We start from the raw sequence: 21,810 nt of genomic DNA, 5'->3' as shown, positions 1-21,810 counted from the left end.
TAACCAGTGAAATACAGGTGGCCAGACTAGATGATCTAGTGGTGTCTTCTGGCTTTAAATTCTTGACTCTCGGGCGGGGAGGGGTGGTGGTGGTGAAGGGAGGAATTGATCTATGTACGTCGACTTCAGCTACTTACCACAGTGTCTTCACTGAGATGTGTTGATGGGAGACGCTCTCCTGTCAAGTCCCCTTGCGCTTCTCGTTGAGGTGGAGTACTGGAGTTGATGCTAGAACGATTGGCGGTTGATTTATCGTTTTGTACTAGACATGATAAATTGACCCCCACTGGATCGATCGCTGCCCATCGATCCAGCCGGTAGCGTAGACAGGCCCTCTGGCTCCTGCATCCCTGGGTGAGAGGACTAAATACAGTGCAAGGTACAGGGTGGGTAAGTGCGTAAAGCAGCCCATCCCCTGCCTACTGCAAACTCAGGAAGCAGCAAATACAGTCCAAAACAAAACCTGCAGAATTTACGGCCTATGGGATCACATGAGGAATGTACATTTACAGTGCGTAAGTCTCAAATTAGACTTTAAAATGCTGAGGTTCTGACACTTCTTGCAGATTAAAGAGCCTCTGGTCCTCTTCATAAGAGCAAGGTCATATCCTGATGCACTTGTCCGAATTCCCTCTCCTTCCTACCCCACTATGGTGCAACATTCTGGGCATTAGATGCTGTTCTCCAATCCAGAGGTGGCCACATTTCAGCCGCTGGTGGTATATGCAAACAACTGGAAAGTACTTCAGGATCCATGAATATGAGAAGTGCTATGTACATGATTCTAAATCAGTTTAATTTCCTTCAACAGAGGTCAGTGATGCACACAGACATGAGTCAATACAAACACATTATACACACACACAAACCCTGGATTCTCACCCATACTTTATTATACACATTTACACTTCACTAATAAAAATCTGTACACTTCACATTACAGTATGTCCTAGCCACCAGCTAGCTAGCTAACACTGGGACACAGACGTGGCCTGAGACTGCTGCCCTAGAACAGGCAGTGGGGGCTGCTCTTCCTTTCCAGAGAAGTTTCTTCAGCTTACACTTATCAGAGAGGACACTGTTTTCCATGTAGATGAGCCAGGACAGTGGAACAGGCCTCAGCAAGAATCCTGCCTGCATTCAGCTCTTCCCCTATTCTGTGAGATGGGCAGGCATGGTGCTCACGCCTTGGCTCAAGATGCCAAGTAGTGCCTTGCCTCCTGCCTACAGCCTTATTTCTTCATCTTCATGTCAGCCTCAATGGCACAGCGACGGCCTCGGGTTCCCCCATCCTAATCAAGATGCAAACAAAAGGAAAAAGGTCTAGTATTAGCAAGGATGGAAAAAGCTTCCTTCCCTACTCAAGGGACTGGGAAACTGCACAGATGGAAGACAAAGCTCTCTGCTTACTGGAAGCTAGGGGAGGGAAGTACACTGCAGTCTGCTGTAAGATAGGCAGGGGAGACTTCCTTGAAGACCTTCCTACAAGAGTCAATGTGGGTCTAAATATATGAAGTCCCACTGGGGACTCAGAATCCCAATGCCTCTATGGTCTACTGAAAGCAAGAAGAGACAGAAGTTCAGCTGCTTCTCACCTGGAGAGACAGGCTTTTTGGGGCTAATACAGTGCTGCTTTTTATTATGTGAAACATTCCAGATGAGCTGTTCAAGTGGGAAGAGGGGACTGTGGGCTAACATACCTGACCAGCTGCTCATCCCTATAGGAAGTGTTCCTCCAGCTTGGTGACCCTGGCTCTAGCTCCCTAGCTTCTCCGCACAGCTACTCTCCATGAGTGCAGGGCAACTGGAGGGCTTCTTCTCATCGGATCCCTCTCCCTCTGGCTGACAAACATTTTAGCAGAGGCAGCATCTCTATCTAACAGATGTGTGAGAAAACAAACCCTCAAAACTTCTGTTCCCAGCTCAAGGGCCTGAGCTCCCAGGAAAGGAAGTGCTTTTCCAGGCTCTCCCAAATGAGCCGAGAGGCACAGCAGAGGTGCCCACAGAGGACTGTGGTTGCTTCCGGATCCATGCAACAAAGATCAGAGCAGATCCCCCCAGTCCTGTAGCCTGCTCTCAGTGCACACTGTCCTGGATGAGAGGAGGGCGGCTCCTATATATGCATGAACAGGTGTGAAGTGTATAAGAATCTGCAGTGCTGCATTTGACCCATTGTAATAATTTGGGGTCTAGCAGGCCAATCCCAATGGGGAGCTCAACTGGGGAAGAGTGCATAAAGTTTATTAAATGTTCCAGTCTCCCATAAAAAAAAAAGTATAGGAAAAGGTATGAAACTGAGACAAAGACTGAATTAGTCTAAACAAAAAGGCCTACTGTATTATCATCATGTTTGGTAAACAAGAGTTTGGGACTGGAAATCAATAGATCAAAATCGATGTGTGGGAAATTAGGCCTAAGTGGTGTACAAGACCACCAGGGTACCAGCTATTCTGCTCATCACTCCCTCTTGGGTCCTTCAAAAAGGACAGACAATGGGGAGAATCAAGCTGGCTGAAGTACCAGTGGACTGGTTGGCGCTTCACCATCATGGCTGCTGCCACCACCACCGTTTCCTAGAACCCACTGTTACGCCTGTGTCATCTTGATCCTGAGGGGTGTCCTGATCAGACCTGGCTAGAGAGAGGGATCCAGATTACACAGACCTCCACCAGCTCCAGCTAAATCCTAAATCCCACCTGCTACGGGAGGTCTTGGTTCCTTTTGTCACTCCTCTCCTCAGGTATCCTTATCCTTCCCCACCTTATTTTTTCTCTTTCCTATCCATCTCCTTTTGTTTAACAGACTGGCTTCACCAGCGAAGACTGCATGTTTTGTAACACTGCAATCAAAGGGAGCCAAGAGCAATGTCCTAAACAGTCCAACAGAGGTACAAGTTTGCCAGGTTTTGGAATGGGTGATAAGGCCACGTGCAGGCCCTGTGTTTCTCTAGCAGAGAAGCAGCAAGTCAGAGTCAGCACCAGAAGCTGCATTTCCAGAGAGGCTGGTTCACATAATTATCGCAGAGCTATTCTAACCAGTGTCTCCATGCACCGCAGCATCTGAGTATTTGACCCTCTTTTGACTTTGCTGTTCTTTTCTCTCTCTCCCCGCATGTGTCTTGTTCCAAAGCAAACAGGATCGGACTTTAAAAGACAATTACCACCATTCTTTAATACCATATAAAAGACTGGCAGTTTTCCTTAAACGCTCTAGTGCTAAAGGGAAAGGGAATAGGGGATACTGTTAAACTGACAGCCCTACCTAATATTTCACATGTTTTTCCTTCTTTATTGCATCTTTAGTAAAATGTTAAAAAGATTTTTAATGAACTAAGGTGGCCAAGGTCTCTGTTACACCCCAAGCCTTGTGTAACTGTTTAATGTTGTACTATGACAGGGTCCCTTTAACACAGGGGTAGGCAACCTGCGGCACGCAAGCTGATTGTCAGTGGCACTCACTACCTGAGTCCTGGCCACCGATCCAGGGGGCTCTGCATTTTAAATTTAATTTTAAATGAAGCTTCTTAAATATTTTAAAAACCTTGTTTACTTTACATACAATAGTTTAGTTACATATTATAGACTTATAGAAAGAGACCTTCTAAAAATGTTAAAATGTATTACTGGCACACAAAACCTTAAATTAGAGTGAATAAATGAAGACTTGGCACACCACCTCTGAAAGGCTGCTGATCCCTGCTTTAACACCTTTGACTCTCTGGGCCCACATATTCCACAAAAAACAGCACAACAGATCTGTCTTCCCATTTACGTGGGGAGAAACTAAGACAAAAATCACGGGAGAAAAGGGAAGTAGATGACTGTGCCGCAACCCCGCAAACCAGAAGGAAAGGCAAAAGCCGTTCCCTACCCTGAGGGCAATGGAATTGAGAAGTTTCTTATTTGATGACCCTAGATGTACATCCACTAGTTTAATGCATCGCTACAACGCCACAGATTCTGTGAGTGTGCCACAATCCCCCAGACAAGGAGCCAGCAGTACCTTCCAGCTCACAGTTACCTGCCGCAGTCACTCAATACTTACAAAGAGAGAGAGAAGGAAGGCAGGAGAGCCCATGGGGACGCTGTCCTGTCAAAAGGCCAAAGAGATTTACTGATCAGATTGCACAGATATGAACATGCAAACACCCTACAGAAGCCACACAACCTGCATGCTCATAAAGGCAGAGAAGCAGGCACCCGAAAGTTTCCCTCCCGCAAGATATCACACAGAAACAAATAAATAATTAGGGGAAAAGGAAGGACCACCAAGTGAGGATTCTGTGACAGCAAGAACACTAGGACAGGAATTTCCCTTCACTCCACCACGTCGTTTCCAATCAAGGTCTGCTGTGTCCCAACACCATTTTGGAGCTCTGTGCACTCAGCCTCTATTTCCCACAGCAGCTATGTAGCTCCCAGATGACAGGATACATCAGTTGCTACCATATAAAATGATTTAATCAAGACTGGATGCCTAGCTAAGATACACATTACTTCAGCAACAAGTTAAGCTTGATGCAAGAATTATTGGGTGAGGTTCTCTGGCCTGCGTTACACGAGATCAGACTAGATGATCACAACAGTCTCTTCTGGATCTAAAAATCGGCAAACCAGACCATCCAAGGGAGGGACACTGGAGCATTTCTCCAGTTCTTGATTCTCCACCCCAATCTCCCTGCCAGGCAGGGACTCCTCCAAACCACCCCCTGCTTCTTTAAGGTTCCGATTACTACTTTAATACAGACAAAAGGACAGAACTATCACAATTGCTGGGGTGATTCACAAAAGTTGTCTGTGTGGTAACCTACAGCTGCCACCTCTAAACTCTAACTGAAGGTCACATTTCCAGAGAGGTTTGTTCACATAAGGATCTCTGAGCTAGTTTAACCCCAACTGCATTCATGCACCCCAGGGTCTGATTAGGTGACCCTCTTCTGCAGCTCAGTAGGATCCTCCTGAAGGAATCCCTCTCTCACACAAAAGCATAAATCACCAGCCTCCTTTTCCCCCTCACCTTCTCTGAAGCATCTTGTTTCCGAGTGGAATCTCGCCCACGCAGGCTCTTTGCACTGATCCCGGACTCTGATGTCTGCATGATCAGCTGCGTGGCCAGAAATTGCTGCATGAAACCACATATTCAGTTATGGTATCAAGTGAAACAAGCTCAGTTAGTGGCATTACTCCCACAAACCATAAGGTCGAGCATGACCACTTTGGAGGGAACTTCAATTTCTAGTTTGCTTCTCATCGTAAGCTCCCCCCAGCCCTAAAGAGCTACAAGTCATTCTGAGGGAAGAGTAAAAAAGCCACACAAACTCATCAAGTTAACTTTAACTATCAGCTGGGACTTGCCAACCCAGTGGGAAATTCTAGAGGGCACAAAAAAGCAGCAGGCACTCAGAGCCGAGTAGCCTCTTCCTACAGACCTGCTCAGTACCTCCCATATCAACCAGTGCATAAGTTCTGTCCAACACTGCCCTCAGCTCAAGCCTTTACCTGGATCTGCTCCAAGACATCTCGCTGCATCTCCACAGCCATGTGGTATACATCATGGTCAGAGCTGTTGTACATGACTGCATTCTGGAACATCAGCATAATGTCACGCTGGAACTCAGCTGTGGTTCGGATCAGCCCATTCTCAATATTTTTCTTAATGGTAGATAAATCCATTGGCCTGTGAATGAAATGCAGTTAGAAGCAGCAGTAAGAAAAACTAACATGGTCTATCCTCCACAACTCTTCTCTTCCCAAAAAGCTTGGTCTAGATAATTAGTCCTGCCACAAGTGCAGGGGACTGGACTCTGTGACCTCTCGAGCTTCCTCCCGGTTCTATGATTCTATGTCAGGAGTCCAATAACTCCAGCTAGTCTGTCTAGCACCATCATGGTCAAACAGGCCTTCCCTGACATCAATGGTTCTAGACTCAGGACAGGAAGTGAGATGAGATGCCATCTTCTGAATGGGTTCAAAGAGAGCGTTAATCCTTAGCAACTCTGGGGCTGTACTGTGGGGTGCCCAACAGAGGTGTTTGCTCCTGGCATTAATGGGAGGGGAGCTAGTGCAGAGCCCACAGATGGTGCATGAGGCACTGCTTGAGCTGGCAGGTGGTTCTAGTAATATATTTGAAGAGAGTTGCCTGGCAGGATGTAGATGACAGTAGATCAGCTCTTTAAAGGAGCTGAGGGGTGCGTGTGGGGGGGGGGGTAGGGGGGAGTGTCGCTAACCCATCATGGGGATGGTATGAGGAGGCTGCCTATAATGGCATATGGCTCATCCGCAATTGCTAACTGCAAGTATCGCCAGTGGCTGGAGACAGCATACTGGCGGGGTGGGAGGGGGGAGGAAGGGCTCTGAATTACTACAAAGCATTCTTTAACAGATGTCTGGCTGGTAGGTCTTGCCACATGCTCAGGGTCTAAGTGATTGCCCTATTTGGGGTAGGAAGGAATTTTTCCCCAGATTGGCAGAGACCCTGAGTGGTTTCACCCCCCTCTGCAGGGTGAGGCATGGGTCACTTGCAGGTTTGAATTAGAGTAAATGGTGAATTCTCTGTAACTTGGAGTCTTTAAATCAAGACTTGAGGACTCAAATAGCTTAGCCAGAATTTATGGGCCCATTACAGAAGTGGGTAAATGAGGTTCTGTGACCTCCGATGTGCAGGCGAGACTAGACGATGAAAATAAACATACAGACTAAGGCCAGCAGGGACTAAGTTGGGACAGGAGGGCAACAGCCATTTACTGTACCACCGACACACTGTTCTGAACACAACTTCTGTGCACCCCATCCAATCGGAGAACACAGACTCTTCTGTAAATGAACATGTACCTGTCCTGGGGAAGCCTTTTTTCCCCACTGACTGACAATGGTAATGAGCTTCTTTTCCCACCTTGCAATCTGACTGTGTGCTGAGGCTTAGTAATCCCCTGCCAGAGACTCCAATACAGACATGTCAGACAGAATCTGACGGCAACGACAGCTGGGCCACTTACCTCTGCACAATACTGTGGTAGCCTGGTGCTATATCATCGGTCACAGGCTGTAGGAAGACATTGGCATATCTGCAGGGAGAAGAAGGCAACTGTGAGCAGTCAGTCCCCTCGCTGGTAACAGAGAGAACACCTGGTCTGAGGGTGGAGCATGCTCTGCCAGACAGAACCACTAAGCACTTGTTTCATACACGGATGCCCTTCTGGTCAACCACCACCGGACAGATGTGGTGAGTGGAGAGTCCCCCACCCAAGCACTAGTGGAGACCAATCTGGGGAACAGGAGAGCAAATAATTCCCCTCTTCAGCTTGCTAGGCACAGGTCCCGACTTCCTACCAGTCCACACAGGATCAAGTTCACTTACCTGTGATTGGCTGCTGCTCTCCAAACTAGCATAATAGCTTTTTTCCAGATCTTCTGGGCTTGAATCGCTTCCTGGTCCTCACTGCAAACAGAGCTAAGGAGAAAAGGACTGTCAGAGTGGGATGCACTGGAGCCCCTAGCCAAATGCACAGGGTCATTGCCAGGTGCAAGACTTCCTTCAACAAGCTCCAATGTTGCACTGCGGCAGCAGCCTAATTTCAGTCACCCTGGATCTACCCACATTGCTCCATGCAAGCCAAAGGAAAGGAAGCCACACCTGTCTCCTGTGAGCTGGCTCGATGGAGTTGTCTGCACAGTGCTCCTGGGAGTAAGGAGACCACAGGAGCCAGACAGATCAGCAGCCAATCTCCACCACAGGCCCAATCAGCCAGCAACACACAGAAATAAGATAATCCCATACGCTTTCCCCAGCATGGACTGAGATTTGCATTGTGGGTGGCTGAAGGTTTCACTGATACTCACAACTGCGAGGAGGCAGGGCTGCTGGGGATGGAATCAGCTAGCGTGTGTGACTGCAAAGGTGCATTATGGATACTGAAGCCATCATCACTCTCACTCACAGGGGGCTCATTATCCATTTCTGATAGGTACCCCTCACCCTGGTCTTCCTCCTTGGGTTCCTCCAGACTGGCAGCCTCACTGGCACCATCCTCATCCTCATCTTCACCCTGAGCATCCTGAGATATAAGATCAAATTCCATCAATTTAACCTAATCAAAATGCAGCTATCAGTAACAATGCCTGGGTCACCACCTCCAAAAGATGACTGGTTCAGTAAGCAGAGTGGAGCCCTGTATCACAGCTGCTAGCCAGTTCTAGGGGCATTTGCACAAACACTGAAATCCTTGCCACAAAGTATTACAAGGGCCTGGAGTGAGTCCCTCTAAGCTACAGATATCAGATGCAGATACATACTGGCGCCCTCTCCTACTCGGGGGGGGAGGGGGGCACGCGCGCGGGCGGAGAACGCGGCTCCCACTGGTTTTCCTATCCACTGTGTGGGAGCTGAGAGGCAGCAGCAACATAACGGTATCAAACTCATTTTAAACCACTGGACTCAAGTAGTTCAAGGCCATTTACCTTCCCAAAAACAGCTCGGGTCTCTTCCTTCATCGACTCTGGGAGGAAAAGACAGAGCAAAATTTTGATTTCCAGGAGCAGTTTTTAGAACGTCCCCTCCTGCACCAGTACCCTCCCCTTCCAAATTAATTATTCCCTATTTCTGCATAGATTATCTTCACCCCATGCTGAACCAGACCACACTAGCTGAATGGACTTTAAAGTTGCAGGTAAAAGATATCCTAGCCCAGTTAAATTACCTGACAGCTCAAATTTGTGCTGAACATCAGCCTGTGAGGAGTCGTCACTTGCATTTAGGACATGTGGAGGGGATGAATCATCATCAGGTGGTATCTGGAGGGAACAGAAATGCACAAATTTAAGTATCTCACTACCCCAAACCCAGTCCCAGACAGACAGTGGGTTTTCACAGAATGCCAGGACAACAGCAATTCTGCACATGGACTGGCAGCAGACAGCGCAAAGATCTACTTATTATACATTCAGGGCTTCAAAGATCATAGAATAGAATATCAGGGTTGGAAGGGACCTCAGGAGGTCATCTAGTCCAACCCCCTGCTCAAAGCAGGACCAATCCCCAATTTTTGCCCCAGATCCCTAAACAGCCCCCTCAAGGATTGAACTCACAACCCTGGGTTTAGCAGGCCAATGCTCAAACCACTGAGCTATCCCTCCCCCCCAAAAAATTAGCATGTAAGGCCCTCACCAAGGGGCCCATGCCACCAAATATTAATACTTGTCCTCAGTCTCTCTCGCACAGCAATAGTCATAACCCACAAAGAAAGTCACTACTCTGCTCCAAGCGTACTCACTGAAGAGACATCTCCAGAGAAGGAATGGACCCCTATGTTTGAGCTGCTTTTCCTTGACTGCCAACGGTTACCTGCTTTCAACCACACCAGTCCAACACATCCTCCCCACCTATGTACCTCTATCTTCACCGTACTGTGTGTTGCTGCTTCTCCCTTGGCTGATTCTGTCTCCGTTTCAGAGTTCTCTCCCACAACAGCAGCTGCTTTCTGCTGCTCCTCTGTCTCTCGACTCCTGAGCTCAGGTGTTTCTGCTATTTGCATGGCTCCTGCAGAGTTCAATTCGTTCTGCTCCAGCTCTGCAGATTCCATCTTTATTTCTGACCCCAGCTCCGCAATGCTTATTAGGTCTTGGATTTCCTTTGCCTCTGGTTCGTCACAGTCTCGCCTCTCCTGCTTCACAGTCACTGCCACATGGGGGATCTGTGCCCGTTTCTCGTGGTCCTGCTGAATCGGATGCTCCCATGGGCCAGTCAAGGCCTGAGGGTCATCAGTCTCTTCACAAAAAGACAAAGCAGCTTCAACTGCTGCTACATCCAGGACTTCAGGATGGTCATCTACCTTTACCAAAACAAAGACAGCAGCACAAGCAAAGGTCAACAAGGAGAGCAGAACCCCTGCACTGGTTCAGCCAGAGAGCCCTTCCCACCCCAAATACATCTCTATCTAACAGGCCAGGGCCACAGTGACCCAGCGCTGAGGAAGCTGCAATGGCTGCATCAGTTTAATTCCTAAACAATAAACCAGCATGCATGGGCAGCGGGTATCATAGGTAGGGGTAGACTGTGCCTCCCCAAACAGCCTAACATGGCCCCACCCATGGTCCAGGCACCTTCTTCCTGCGGTTCCCAACACTCTGCTCTGGCTGGCCTGCCTTCTGCAGGGATTCAGGGTGGCTGGGGCTGTGCCTGGCCTGGTGCTCTGGGGCCTTGCCCCTGGCTGCCCAGCGCTGGGGGCTATGTGGGAGTGCTCTGGCTCCTGAAGGGGAAGGCAGAAGGGGAGGGTCTAGCCCCCCCCGCCCCCCAATGGCTGGGTCACCAGCAGCCCATGCTAACATGGCTTCTCAAAACCTTATGAGCTGGCTGTTAAAACAGGGGTATTAAGGAGCTGGGAAGAGCCATTACTGAGAAGACATTAACAGGTCCTGACACCCATGGACAGGCCACATATATTGTGTCTTCAGATGGGTAACTCCCACTTTGGGCCAAGTACATCACAGATTGCTAGCAATGATTTAAGGTTCCCTACTAGCCACTCAGTACCAGGTTCCTTGGTCTTGTCAAGTACTGAATGATATGGAGAAATAAGATTCACCTGTCTGTACTTGTGGCCCAGGAGACTCCTTGGCAGAGCTTGGGGCCTTCACGCTCAGAAACATGGGGCTTCTGGGACTACATAGTGCTAGTAGCACTTATCTGTTTGTCTGTCTGGGATCTGTTCCCCATTCAATGTTGGTGCCAGCTGAAACCCAAGGGTTTCCTCTGAGTGCAACACCACACTACACAGCTGTTGCCAGCATACTAGGGGGTTGCCAGGGGACTGGAACTTAATAACTTGGACAGACAGGGAGGAAATAGGCAGGTGAAGATCGTTGAATGAGCAAGAAATACTTCCTAATCCTGCTTCTGTGTAACAACTGAGATAAATACATCCAGACCCTGGAAAGAAATGCAGTTGGCTTCCCAGCCTGCTTTGACATTTACCTTGTCCTCAATGATGGCTATAATATCTCCAACAGTTTCAAAGTCCAGCTCTTCCCCAGTATAGGAGACTGCAATGTCCATCTTCTCAGCGAGATCCAGGTCTTCTTTCCCATCCATGCCGTGATCTTTGGAAGGCCCAGCAGCACTGCCAGCATCAGTACCCAGACACTCCTTCTTGATGGAATCAATGATCATGGAGATTTCACTGCTGTCCATAGACACCGTCACTGTGTGGGGATCAGACACTGCCTCCATGGAAACACAAGTGTCTGACTGGCTCACTGGATAAGGATAAGAGAGTGACAACTCAGAGACCAGTCAGGTGAAAGCCTGTCAGCATCAGTGACCATTAAGGTGGAAAAGAGCAGCAGCCTCTCTCACATAGCCCAAGCCCACCCACAGCAGTATGGCCAAAAAGGATAAAGACACACACAGGGCAATTTGCTTGCTACCCAATAATGGATGCAAATCAGGAACCTAGTTCTTGTATCATGATCCAGCACACCATGCCAGCAGCCAGCCCACCCAGCATATTCCCTTGTAAACCCCATCCAGCACCTCTCCTCAGGAACCCCAGCTCGGCCACCCATCTAGGAATCAGCTTTACATGCCCATGCTCCCTCGTCCCCTTCTGGGGACCAGCATCTGAGGTGAGGTAGAAGCCCCAGCTCACATCTCTGTTTGAGCCTTTGGGAAGCGCTGCTTTCAAGTACTAAGCCACCCATGAGTGCGTAGTTCAGGAACGCACCTGTCGCTACGCTTTCTGGAGTTGCAGCTGGTGGCACAATGGATGGTGCTGACAGCGTGGGCATCATGGCAATGGTTGCCTGGGACACAGACTCTACAGGGGGTGGCAGGAGTTTAGCTGGAGGTTCGCTGGCAACAGCAGAGAAGGAAGCAAGAGGTGTGGTGAACTGTGCAGGACCAGCTTCTAGAAGCCGAGAAAGAGTAGGAGCACCTGACAGAGTACAACAGGGAAAAAGCACATGAGCAAGAAGCAACAGCCATTGAGCTCTCCGATGCAATCACCAGACTTCATGGACTGACTGCTCCCTCCTGAGCCCAAGGTACTGTAAATGACCTATGGGCAGAGAGAGCCATGCTGGTAGACTGTGTCAGAAATGCATGACTCTAAGGTATGCAGTCTGAGCCAGAACCATGCAGAGACTATGGGAACACCATGAGTTTAGTGTAAAGAGACTGCAGAGGCTACACCACACATGCAAAAGATGTTAAGGGCCCTCTTTAAAAAACTTGCCGCAAATAGAGCCACATGGTGTGAACTAGGAAGAATGCAGTTCCTAGTGATCAGAGTGAGGGAAGAATAAAAGAGAGATTCTCTTTGCAAATTAGTCCTGACAGCTGCCTCCTGGTTCAAGGGCTGCTATGCATCTTAAATCCTACTTCCAGCACGAATTTACTGAACCACTTCAGCTCCGATAGCAGGATTCAAAAGATCAGACATTCAGAAAGCAGAAAGAACATTCACATTGGATAGGATAAAACATGTATAAAAGGCATAACCTCTCCTGCTTCAGAAAGCAGGAGAAAACCAGTAACTGGCCAAGGGCAGGAAGAAAGCTTCCCATGGACAGGCTGTTCTGTAACTGTTCACTGCAGATATTCTTGCACCTGTGTGTCTACCTGTTCACCTGGCCCTCAGCACCATGATATCCAAATGCCTCACAATCATTAGTGGGTTTTTTCCCATCACAATACCTCGGAACTGAGGCAAAGGGCAGATTAAATGACTTGCCAAAGTTTACAAGAAATCCGTAGTTGAACCAGGTTTCCTATCTACTAGACCATCCTCCCTATCCTGAAGCTTCTGGTGTTGGCCATTGTTAGAGACAAGAGACCAGACTATAAGACCATGATCTGATCCAGCCTGGCAATTCCTATCATCCAGTGTTTTTGCAGCTTCGTTCTCTGCCAGGATTAGAGTCATTTTAAAGAAACCAAAGAAGTGTCAATGGATTTCTTAATGGACTGTGACGAGCAGACAACCTGGCTGTCTTTGGACCCATCCTGAAAAGGGTTTATTATAGAACCGTCTATGAAACTATATTTCGCAGACCAAAGCCTCAGGTGCCCCAGAAGAGAGAACTATGAAGAGAGTCTGTGTGGGTTACCTGAAGCAGCAGGGGATGCAGGGACAGCACCAGATGCCAACTGCATTTCCCCACCATGCAGCACTGGAAGGACCCCTCCTACCTCCAGGAGGACTCCTGAGCTATTCATGTGACCAGAAGTCACTGCCATCTCGTTTTCACCAACCTGCCAAAGGAGGACACAGATGAAGCTCCTGGGCTGGAGACATGTTCACATCACTGATTCTCCCCTAGATATGCACCCCGTTAATATATCCACCAATCTGTGAATCAGAGCCTCTTCTGCACATTTCAACCCAGTCCAGCCTCTGACTGAGGTGCATTTTGCTTTGACACACAAACATGGCTGGTTGAAATATTTGATTACAATCATTTGAAACAGATGCCATGTGGCTGTTGCCTTGGAAGTCAGAGTGAGTGCATTATTTGCTGTGCTCTAGACCCTCTACCCAAGGATCCCAAACTGCTTTACAAATATCAGTATTTAATCTCACAACCCCTTAAGTGGCAGGGAAATAGCCTCACTTTGCAGATGGGAAAACTGAGGAAGTGAGAGGGGCAGTAACTGGCTCACTGTGTAACCTCGAGCAAATGACAGAGTTGAAAATGGATGCCAAATGGCATTGTTAATGCAAGAAACCCCCTGTAATACTTAAACTACCACACGCCTTACCCGGTTTTCCCCATACCTTAAGTTGGCATTCTGCTGGATGAGAACTCCAGAGAACAGCACGGAAGAGTTACCCCAGCCAACTGCATTTCTGCAAGTGGAGGGGACTGGAAGTGAGGCAGCAGCAACACCTGCCTCTCTGATTGAGGTGGTCCTATCCCTTTCTCTAAGCCTCTCACTTCTTTGTGAGCCAAACTTCTCCGCACCTGTGAGAAGTCCTCAGCCTCACTAGCCACCCATCTACATGAGGGACAGTTTTTTAGAAGTTTTCCATATTAACACCTATTTAGCTCCACCAAGGTTGACATTAGGAACCAAAGCGGAGACAGGCTGATGGCTGCTGACTCCATTTTCAGAACAGATCTAAGAAACAAGTTACTGAAGAGTGTCAGCAACTGGTTGTCCCTCTAATACTAGGGATCCCAACATCATTAACACCAGTAGGGTTGAACTGGTGTTAGCAACAGTGGTTATTTTAACAACTGTCTAGGCTATGGACATGAGCCATTGAGGGACTAGTCCAGGACAGGACAAACCTGTCAATCCTGGTCTCAGTTTTTATTTGCATAAAGGGCATTTGTTTGACCTCCCTACTTATAAGTTAACCTGATTTTTGTTGAAAATTAAAATTCAACTTTGGGCTGAGATGCGGACAAGCAGATACAGATACAAGGCCTCCAAGTAGACTAACTAGGGGTTCTGCTCTGATCTCCCTTCTGAGTGCAGTGTCACTCAATGGCAGTCTGCTATTCCAACTCTTCAGGTCCCAAAGGGGACAGTTTGCTTTCAGAGGGCTTGTCTTCACTACCAGGGTAAGTTGGTCTAAGTTATGCTACTCCAGCTATGTGAATAATGTAGCTGAAGTTGACGTAGCTTAGGTTGACTTATTGCGGTGTCCACACTACGCTGCATCAACAGGAGAAGCTCTCCAGTCAGCTTACCGAAAGGTGGAATATCAGGGTTGACCAGAGAGCGCTCTGCCATCGATTTAGTGGGTCTTCACTAGACCTGCTAAATCGACAACCATTGCATCAATTGCAGCAGCTGATAGCAAAGACAAGCCCTGAGTTACCCAACCTCTTCAGTCCTGAATTCATAGTACCACAAGGAAAAAGTTCCACCTTTGTGGCTCACAGGGTTTAATGACAGCTTTAGGATTTTCCCTGTGCTGGAATCTTCAAAAACTATCCAGATCTTGCAAGCCCTTTACAGCTCTCCTATTCAGTGCGAGAGTCTGAAGCATAAATTCATCAGTATGTTTGTATATGTGAGCAGAGTGCTCCATACCAGCCTGGGGCTTGTGGGGAGGAGGCTGCCCTTCTTCAGTAGCTCCGAGAGCAGAGGGGAAGGAGGCGGAGTTGCTTTCTGTCCTAGTATCTTTTTCTGGGGTGAATCATCAGTGACTGGGGTTATGGGGGCATCCAGGGGAGCTGAGCCTGGAGGGGTGTCAGGGATCCCAATGAAGGAGGCAACTGGGGTGCTGGGCAATGTCCCTGGAGTTACCTGAGAAAGAGAAAAACCACACTGTTCAAAGCCACACCTTCACCATACTGACTAGACCCACTTATCTCTTCCCCCAAGGCCACTGACCCAGCACACCCCAGGGGCCTGCTCCATTCATTCACTGCACCGCTCCAGGCATGTGCTTTCACCTTTTCACTCCCTGCCTTTGCCCCAGATACCTGCTCCACTACCTCATCACAGACACTGAAGGGAATTTGTATCCTGGATGATACTGCACACTGGCCATACTACAGCACTAAGATAGGGCAAGGCAAGGGGCACTCCCAAGCTGCACAGAGCTCCCCAGTCCCTGCTGCTTTCTCTCTTACCAGGGGAAGCATCCTTACCCCTGGGCTGGTCTCCTCTACAGCTTGCTGAGACAAGTCCCCCAGAGCATAGTCTCTTCCAGGGGAGGATGAACCTGCAGGAGAGCGGACCATCACACCGGTCAACCTTCGTGGGGGGTTCTTAACTGCCTGACGAGCTGGAAGAGAATGGAAAGGAAGTGAGACCCCAAGGCTCCAGCTGGGAAACTTCCTTGGAATCAGTTCTGCTTCTGGCCTAGCAGACACCACCAAATCAACCACTTCAGTTACAGTGATTGCCACAAAGTCACCTAATTCAACTCCTGCACCACAGCAAGGCTGACCATCATATGCCATCCCTAATGAATGGCTGATGGATCCCTGCTTTGAACCTGCCCAGTGGCAGGGTCTGCACAAGCTCCCCTACCACTGGTTCCATGGCTGAACTGTCCCGAAAGCTACTAAGTTGTTCTGAATATTTAACCCATCTTTCTGCTGCTGCACCTTCAGGCATGAATGTAAGTTTTATCTTCCATGACTAGTGAGAGTCTTACTCCCGGTCCATTTCTAATATTCCTTATCAGGCCATTCTCCTGCTTCCCTTCAGGTGCCTTTTCTGCAAAGGACTGCATCCAGCTCTCCCCCTTGCCTAATGGGGCATTTTTACTTTATGGGTTCCTCTTTCAACTCTCCTCATTTTGCACTTTTACAATATGGTGTTGAAAATTGCGTGCATCCCTCTTCCTCCTAACCCTGAGCCAAGGAGAGCAGAGTATCCAGGTTCTTCTTACCTGGGCCTCTGCAGGTTCCTCCCTTTCTCAGGGCTGGATCCTAACCAGCCTTAAATTCACCCCAGATTTTTTTTTTTTTAAAATAAACAAGCGCTCCTGTGTGTGAGTGTAGGGGTGGGGGGAAGCAAACATAGTCCCATCTCACCCTGATAAGCAGCATCTGTAGCCTTCCTTTTCACCTCTGCCTCCTCTTCTTCCATTTTTTTCTTCCTGAACAAAGCAAACAAAGTACTTGGTGGCACAATGCCCCCGGGACCCAAAAGCCACCTGGTGCCTCCCCCAGGGCCAGCAGGTCAGACACCTGTTCCATAGTCTTCATATGTCAATGAGACGTCCCTCCTAGCTAAGGCCCGATTGCCCTGAGCAAAGGAGTAGTCAGGCTTCAGTCAGGGAATGAGAGACATTCCAGGGAGTCTCACTCAGCTCTACACCCAAGATGATGCCAACAGGACACTGCAAGCCTGCACCAGGCTCCTTATGCCAGTGCTGGAGAGCTCCAAGAGACACTCCATATTGGCTTGCGCTCCCATTCCAAATATAACCCTTAAAAGCCAGAGCATCTGTCCAGCTTAGCTATTCCTCCCAAGCCTGGGAGTGCAATGACTGAAAGAGAGACAGAGAGAAGGGGGAATATCCCCAAGCCCAAGGGCTCTGAGAAATACAATCTCAGGGGGAATTGGAACAGGGAAATAATAAGATAACCCACACCACAATGTCATTGCACAGCTCCTCCAGTCTGCTATCCATGTGTCCAGCCTGGATCAGCTCTGCATCCTTCTTCAGCTGCCTGCAAACAGACACAGCGTCACCTCAGCTCCACACCAAGCCTGCAATGTACACTCTTCAGTTCCCTCTGCTATACTCACTCCCTTCAGTCAGACCAGAGCCTGACCCCTCTAATATGTACCTATACTTCTCCTGTGTCTCCTTGATAACTTTTTTCAACTCCTCAACTCGTTCTGCTGTCAGTTTCCGCACGATGACATCTTCCACGGTTTCCACAACCTCCCCTTTCTCACCACGTTTTCTCCTACAGAACAAGGACAGGAAAATGATACAAGCACCAACCACAGGAACCCCCAGTCCTCCTATAAACACCATCTGCTGCCCACACAACCCCACCACTCCAGCCATGCCCTATTAGCTTCTTCCTTACCAACTAACCTGGTCCCCAGTTTACCTCTTCCCCTTCTTTTCCCAGAGAAAATACTGGAACTCACACTGCTCAAACACCCTCCTGCTGACCAAGCCAGGTCGCCTGTCTGACAGTGGCCAGCACCAAATGCTTCAGAAGGTGCAGAAAACCCCATCACGGGGCTAGTTTCTTCCTATCTTCAAAGGAAAAGTGGATGATTCATACCATGAAGCAGAAGGGTTTGCCTTCCTGTCAAATTTTTACCCTAGCTAGTATAACTTCAGATAAGATTCTTACTATCCATAAATACTCAATCTCGCTCTTGAATTCTACTCTTTGTTTCAGTAACCTGTGCAGTGAGTTCCATATGCTAATTATGTGTAGCATAAAAAAAAAGCTACTACTAGGAAATGTTTTCCCTCTAATTTCATTGGGTGTTAAGGGCCAGCATAAGCACCCTAGCTCAGAACTTAGCCTATGCCAAGCACAGACTGAAACATTTCAGTCTAAACTGTTGTAGTGTTAGTATAGATGGAAAGAACAGGAGGTTCAGTTGCTCCTCCCTGCACAATCCCAAAATGCTATGGGTATATAAAGAGCAGCATATAGTGAGAAGTGGAAAAAGCTTGGTCTTTTATAATCCCAGATTCCTCTCTTATTCTGAACTGTAGTTTTATGCATACAGCTTTTGGTTTATATGGCAATGCATGTGATCAAGACTTTTTTGTATAAAAAACAAAACTATTTGGGTGCAACACCAGTGCCATATATTTTATGAAATACACCCTTGTTTAATATTACTGCCTTACTGGGATGCATTATGTTACATTATCTTTCTAACTGTGGACTGCAACTACCATAAAATGCTACTTTGGGGAGCTTTGCTGAGAATTCTGGCCAAGATAATTCAGGAGCTCCACAATGCGCTATATTATAAAGGTTGCAGAAAGTGATATATATGAATGAACAGTACCATTTCAGGAATAAATGTTACAGTAACCAGTTACAGAAACTTTTAGATCTGAAAGGGTCTAGTCCTCTAAAGTAGGAAACTGGATGAACAGAAAGAGCATTCTAGGTGAATATTTCTATGCTTCCTTCCCAGCTGTTCCTCCCTTGGCAGCAGTCACCCTCCCTGCCCAGATATCACATCTAGATTTCCCTGTCCCTGCCTGCTCTTCCTTTAACAGTTCGGGCAAATGCACTGCCAGATAAACTGTTGAGCCCTACAAGAGCTGTTGCAGAAACCACATGCCTCATCCTTTGCACTCACTTGGGGGTCTCTGTGGTCTCCAAAAGCTCTGAATACTGAGATGCACAGTGCTAGGGAAAAAACAAAGGGAGTTAGAGCACACAGAGAACAGTCATCACAGACAATTCCATCAGCAAAGCTCATGTGGGCACTGGGCTCCCCTCTTCAAAGATCTATCACCCACTGAGTGTGTTCTCAGAGGTATGGATAGGGACACAGCTGCACACATTGGAGTCACATTTATGACTGCAAGTGGGTTCAATGTACCAGGATTTCCTCCCACTCCCTGCTCCTGTCCATACCGATCTGCCAGAGGAAAGAAAAGCAGATTCCCCAGCCTAATAATGTATGCGTCTAAGAAGGGAAATACTACAGTTATGAGGAGCAGCTGCAGGATGTTCTCAGAGTTGGTACAGGCCAAGAATATCTCAAAGACATTTGGTTGGCTAGAACTGGACCAAGACCAGTTCTTCATAAGACATAATTGGGACTAGAAAAATGACAATATTAAAAAAGTGATTCCCCATCTCCTCCAGATAAACACCTCCTTCCCTGCTATCTCAAGTTACTGACCTTCAAGCAGCCATACCCCCAGAAGCCAGTCTTGGCAAGTTGTAGCCCCTTTCCAAAATTCAAAAGCCAGCATCTTACCTTCTGAGAGAACCAGTCAGGTGGGCGGCCTGGCTCTGCAAAGGGTTTGATAGCTCTGCTGACTGATACCCTGCAAGAAAGAGCAGGTAAAGGACTGGAAACTTGCCTTCCTGTCCTCACCAAACACATGGCAGAAGGGTGCTAGCCTGTCTCACTGCTCACTTAGCCATAGCATGTGTAATGTACAGAACTTTCCTAGGTACTTAAGAGTATAAGCTCTTTGGGAAAGGTACTGTCTTTGTACAAGACCTAGCACAATAGGGTGCTGGTCCCTGACTTGGGTCCTAGAGACTTTTGTAATACAAATAATAAGTTAGCTAGTGCATTCTTGGGAATTGTCCAGTTTTAGCCCTAGGACTGTTGAAGGGATCTGTCCATTTCCAAACAAACTAAAGCTTCCTTTGGAAGAAAGTGAGTTTCAGACTCCTGATAATACCCTAAGGACAACATTACACTCACTCTGCAAAAACATGCACAATCGAGGAAAAAACTATGGTAATAAGTAGGGCTATCAATTAATTGCAGTTAACTCAAAAAAATTAATGATTAATCTCATTTTTAACCACACTATTAAATAATAGAATACCAATTGAAATGTGTTAAATATTTTGGATGTTTCGCTACATTTTCATATATATTGTGTTGTGTTGTAACTGAAATCAAAGTATATATTATTTTTGATTATTTCTTTTATCATTTTGACAGTGCAAATATTCGTAGTGTTTTTCAATTCACCTCATACAAGTACTGTAGTGCAATCTCTGTTCTGGAAGTTGAACTTACAAATGTAGAATTATGTATAAAAAAAGCTGCTTTTAAAAATAAAACAATGCAAAATTTTTAAATCCTGCAAGTCCACTCAGTCCTACTTCTTGTTCAGCCAATCACGAACACAAACAAGTTTGTTTACATTTACAGGAGATAATGCTGTCCTCTTCTTATCTACACATGTCCCCTGGAATGGTGGTTCAAGCATGAAGGGACACATGAATATTTAGTGCATTTAGCATGTAAATATCTTGCAATGCCAGTTGCAACAGTGCCATGAGAACGCCTGTTCTCACTTTAAGGTGGCATTGTAAACAAGAAGCAGACGCATTATGTCTAAAAAATGTAAATAAACGTGTTTGTCTGAGCTATTGGCTGAACAAGTAGGACTGAGTGGACTTGCAGGCTTTACAATTTTGCCTTGTTTTATGTTTGAATGCAGCTTTTTTTGGTACATAATTCTACATTTGTACGTTCAACTTCCATGATAAAGAGGTTGCCCTACAGGACTTATATTAGGTGAACTGAAAAATGATTTCTGTGTGTATATAAAGTCTGCTGCAGTTTCCACGGTAAACATCTGATGAAGTGAGCTGTAGCTCACGAAAGCTCATGCTCAAATGAATTGGTTAGTCTCTAAGGTGCCACAAGTCCTCCTTTTCTTTTTTTGAAAAATACGATTGCTTTTGTTTTTTTACAGTACAAATTCTTGACATCAAAAATAAATATAAAGTGAGCACTGTACACTTCCTATTTTGTTGTAATTGAAATAAATATATTTGAAAATGAAAAAACATCCAGAAGTATTTAAATAAACGGTATTCTATTATTGCTTAACAGTGCGATTAATCATGCAATTAATTTTCTTAACCGCTCGACAGCCCTAGTTACAAGTCTTTAAAGACACAGTTAATGGATCCAGGCAATTGCCGTGACAGACAGTGGTTCGATTCTCAACCCCTCTCTACGCTGCTTTCAGTCCTTCCCGGACATGGGCCCGCGGCTCAGTCACGACGGCGCCTTCTCCCTGGAGCGAAGGGCTCCAGGAGACGCTCTCCCTGCAGGCGCTGCGGCTGGAGCGGGAGGGTTGTGAAGCGGGGCTCTGGTCAGCGTGAGCGCTCCCAGCCCCACCGCGGGTCGGGTTCCGGAGCGAGCGAGCGAGCGAGGCGGCGGCGCGTGGGGCCGGCGCCCGGGAGGCGGATTTTAGCCGTGGAGAGGCTCTCGCCGCTTACCAGTTCTGGTCCCCACTCCGCATGACCGAGGAGGCGAGGCAGAGCTTCTCCCGGACGGACCATGGCTCCGTGGGGCCGGCGCCCAGCAGCTTGTGCTCTGCCAGGCAGAAGGGAAAGCTCAGGGTGCTGCGGTGGGGTGCCCCCCCCTCCCTCCAGAGCCCCCGCCCCCCGAGTCTCCCCCCCGCCCGAGCCCCCGCCCCCGGTCCTGGCCCCAGCCCCGCAGGCGGCACCTCCCCGCCGCGCGCCCCTCACTCACTCCCCGTCCCGGCCGCCATCTTCCCCGACAGCCCCGCCACGGGCAGGGGGTGGAGCCAAGCGCAAAGCTCGCCGGGAAACACTCACTCACCGGCCGGCGGGCGCCCATGGGCGGCTGGGAAATAAACGCCGTCACCTTGCCCCGCCCCCAGCCTCGCTCTGACTCCCT

General features: G+C 47.9%; 1 protein-coding gene across 11 annotated transcripts; it reads right to left on the bottom strand.

Annotated features, from left to right (window-relative positions):
• Positions 1-779: 779 nt before the first annotated feature.
• Positions 780-21,720, bottom strand: BRD8 (bromodomain containing 8). 11 transcript variants are annotated; one of them, XM_073355008.2, is made up of 22 exons: positions 21,643-21,720; positions 21,387-21,483; positions 19,309-19,456; positions 18,757-18,806; positions 17,256-17,378; positions 17,055-17,135; positions 16,494-16,558; positions 15,600-15,736; positions 15,037-15,252; positions 13,101-13,245; positions 11,717-11,926; positions 10,969-11,249; positions 9,386-9,826; positions 8,696-8,789; positions 8,457-8,494; positions 7,839-8,053; positions 7,357-7,449; positions 6,995-7,063; positions 5,499-5,676; positions 5,017-5,121; positions 4,045-4,089; positions 780-1,292 (listed from the first exon to the last, which is right to left on the bottom strand). In XM_073355008.2, exons 1-22 carry the CDS (start codon positions 21,659-21,661, stop codon positions 1,233-1,235), a joined length of 2,910 nt encoding a protein of 969 aa, XP_073211109.1. In that variant the 5' UTR covers positions 21,662-21,720; the 3' UTR covers positions 780-1,232. The 11 variants fall into 11 exon arrangements, with proteins under 11 accessions (XP_073211109.1, XP_073211111.1, XP_073211110.1 ...); XM_073355010.2 differs by having other exon boundaries at positions 19,387-19,456; XM_073355009.2 differs by lacking the exon at positions 4,045-4,089.
• Between the last annotated feature and the right edge of the window lie 90 nt (positions 21,721-21,810).

Source organism: Lepidochelys kempii, chromosome 8 (assembly GCF_965140285.1).
Source record: "Lepidochelys kempii isolate rLepKem1 chromosome 8, rLepKem1.hap1, whole genome shotgun sequence".
NCBI classification, from domain to species: Eukaryota; Metazoa; Chordata; order Testudines; family Cheloniidae; genus Lepidochelys; species Lepidochelys kempii.
Note: the sequence above shows the minus strand (reverse complement) of the source record. Positions and strands in the feature narration are given on the sequence as shown.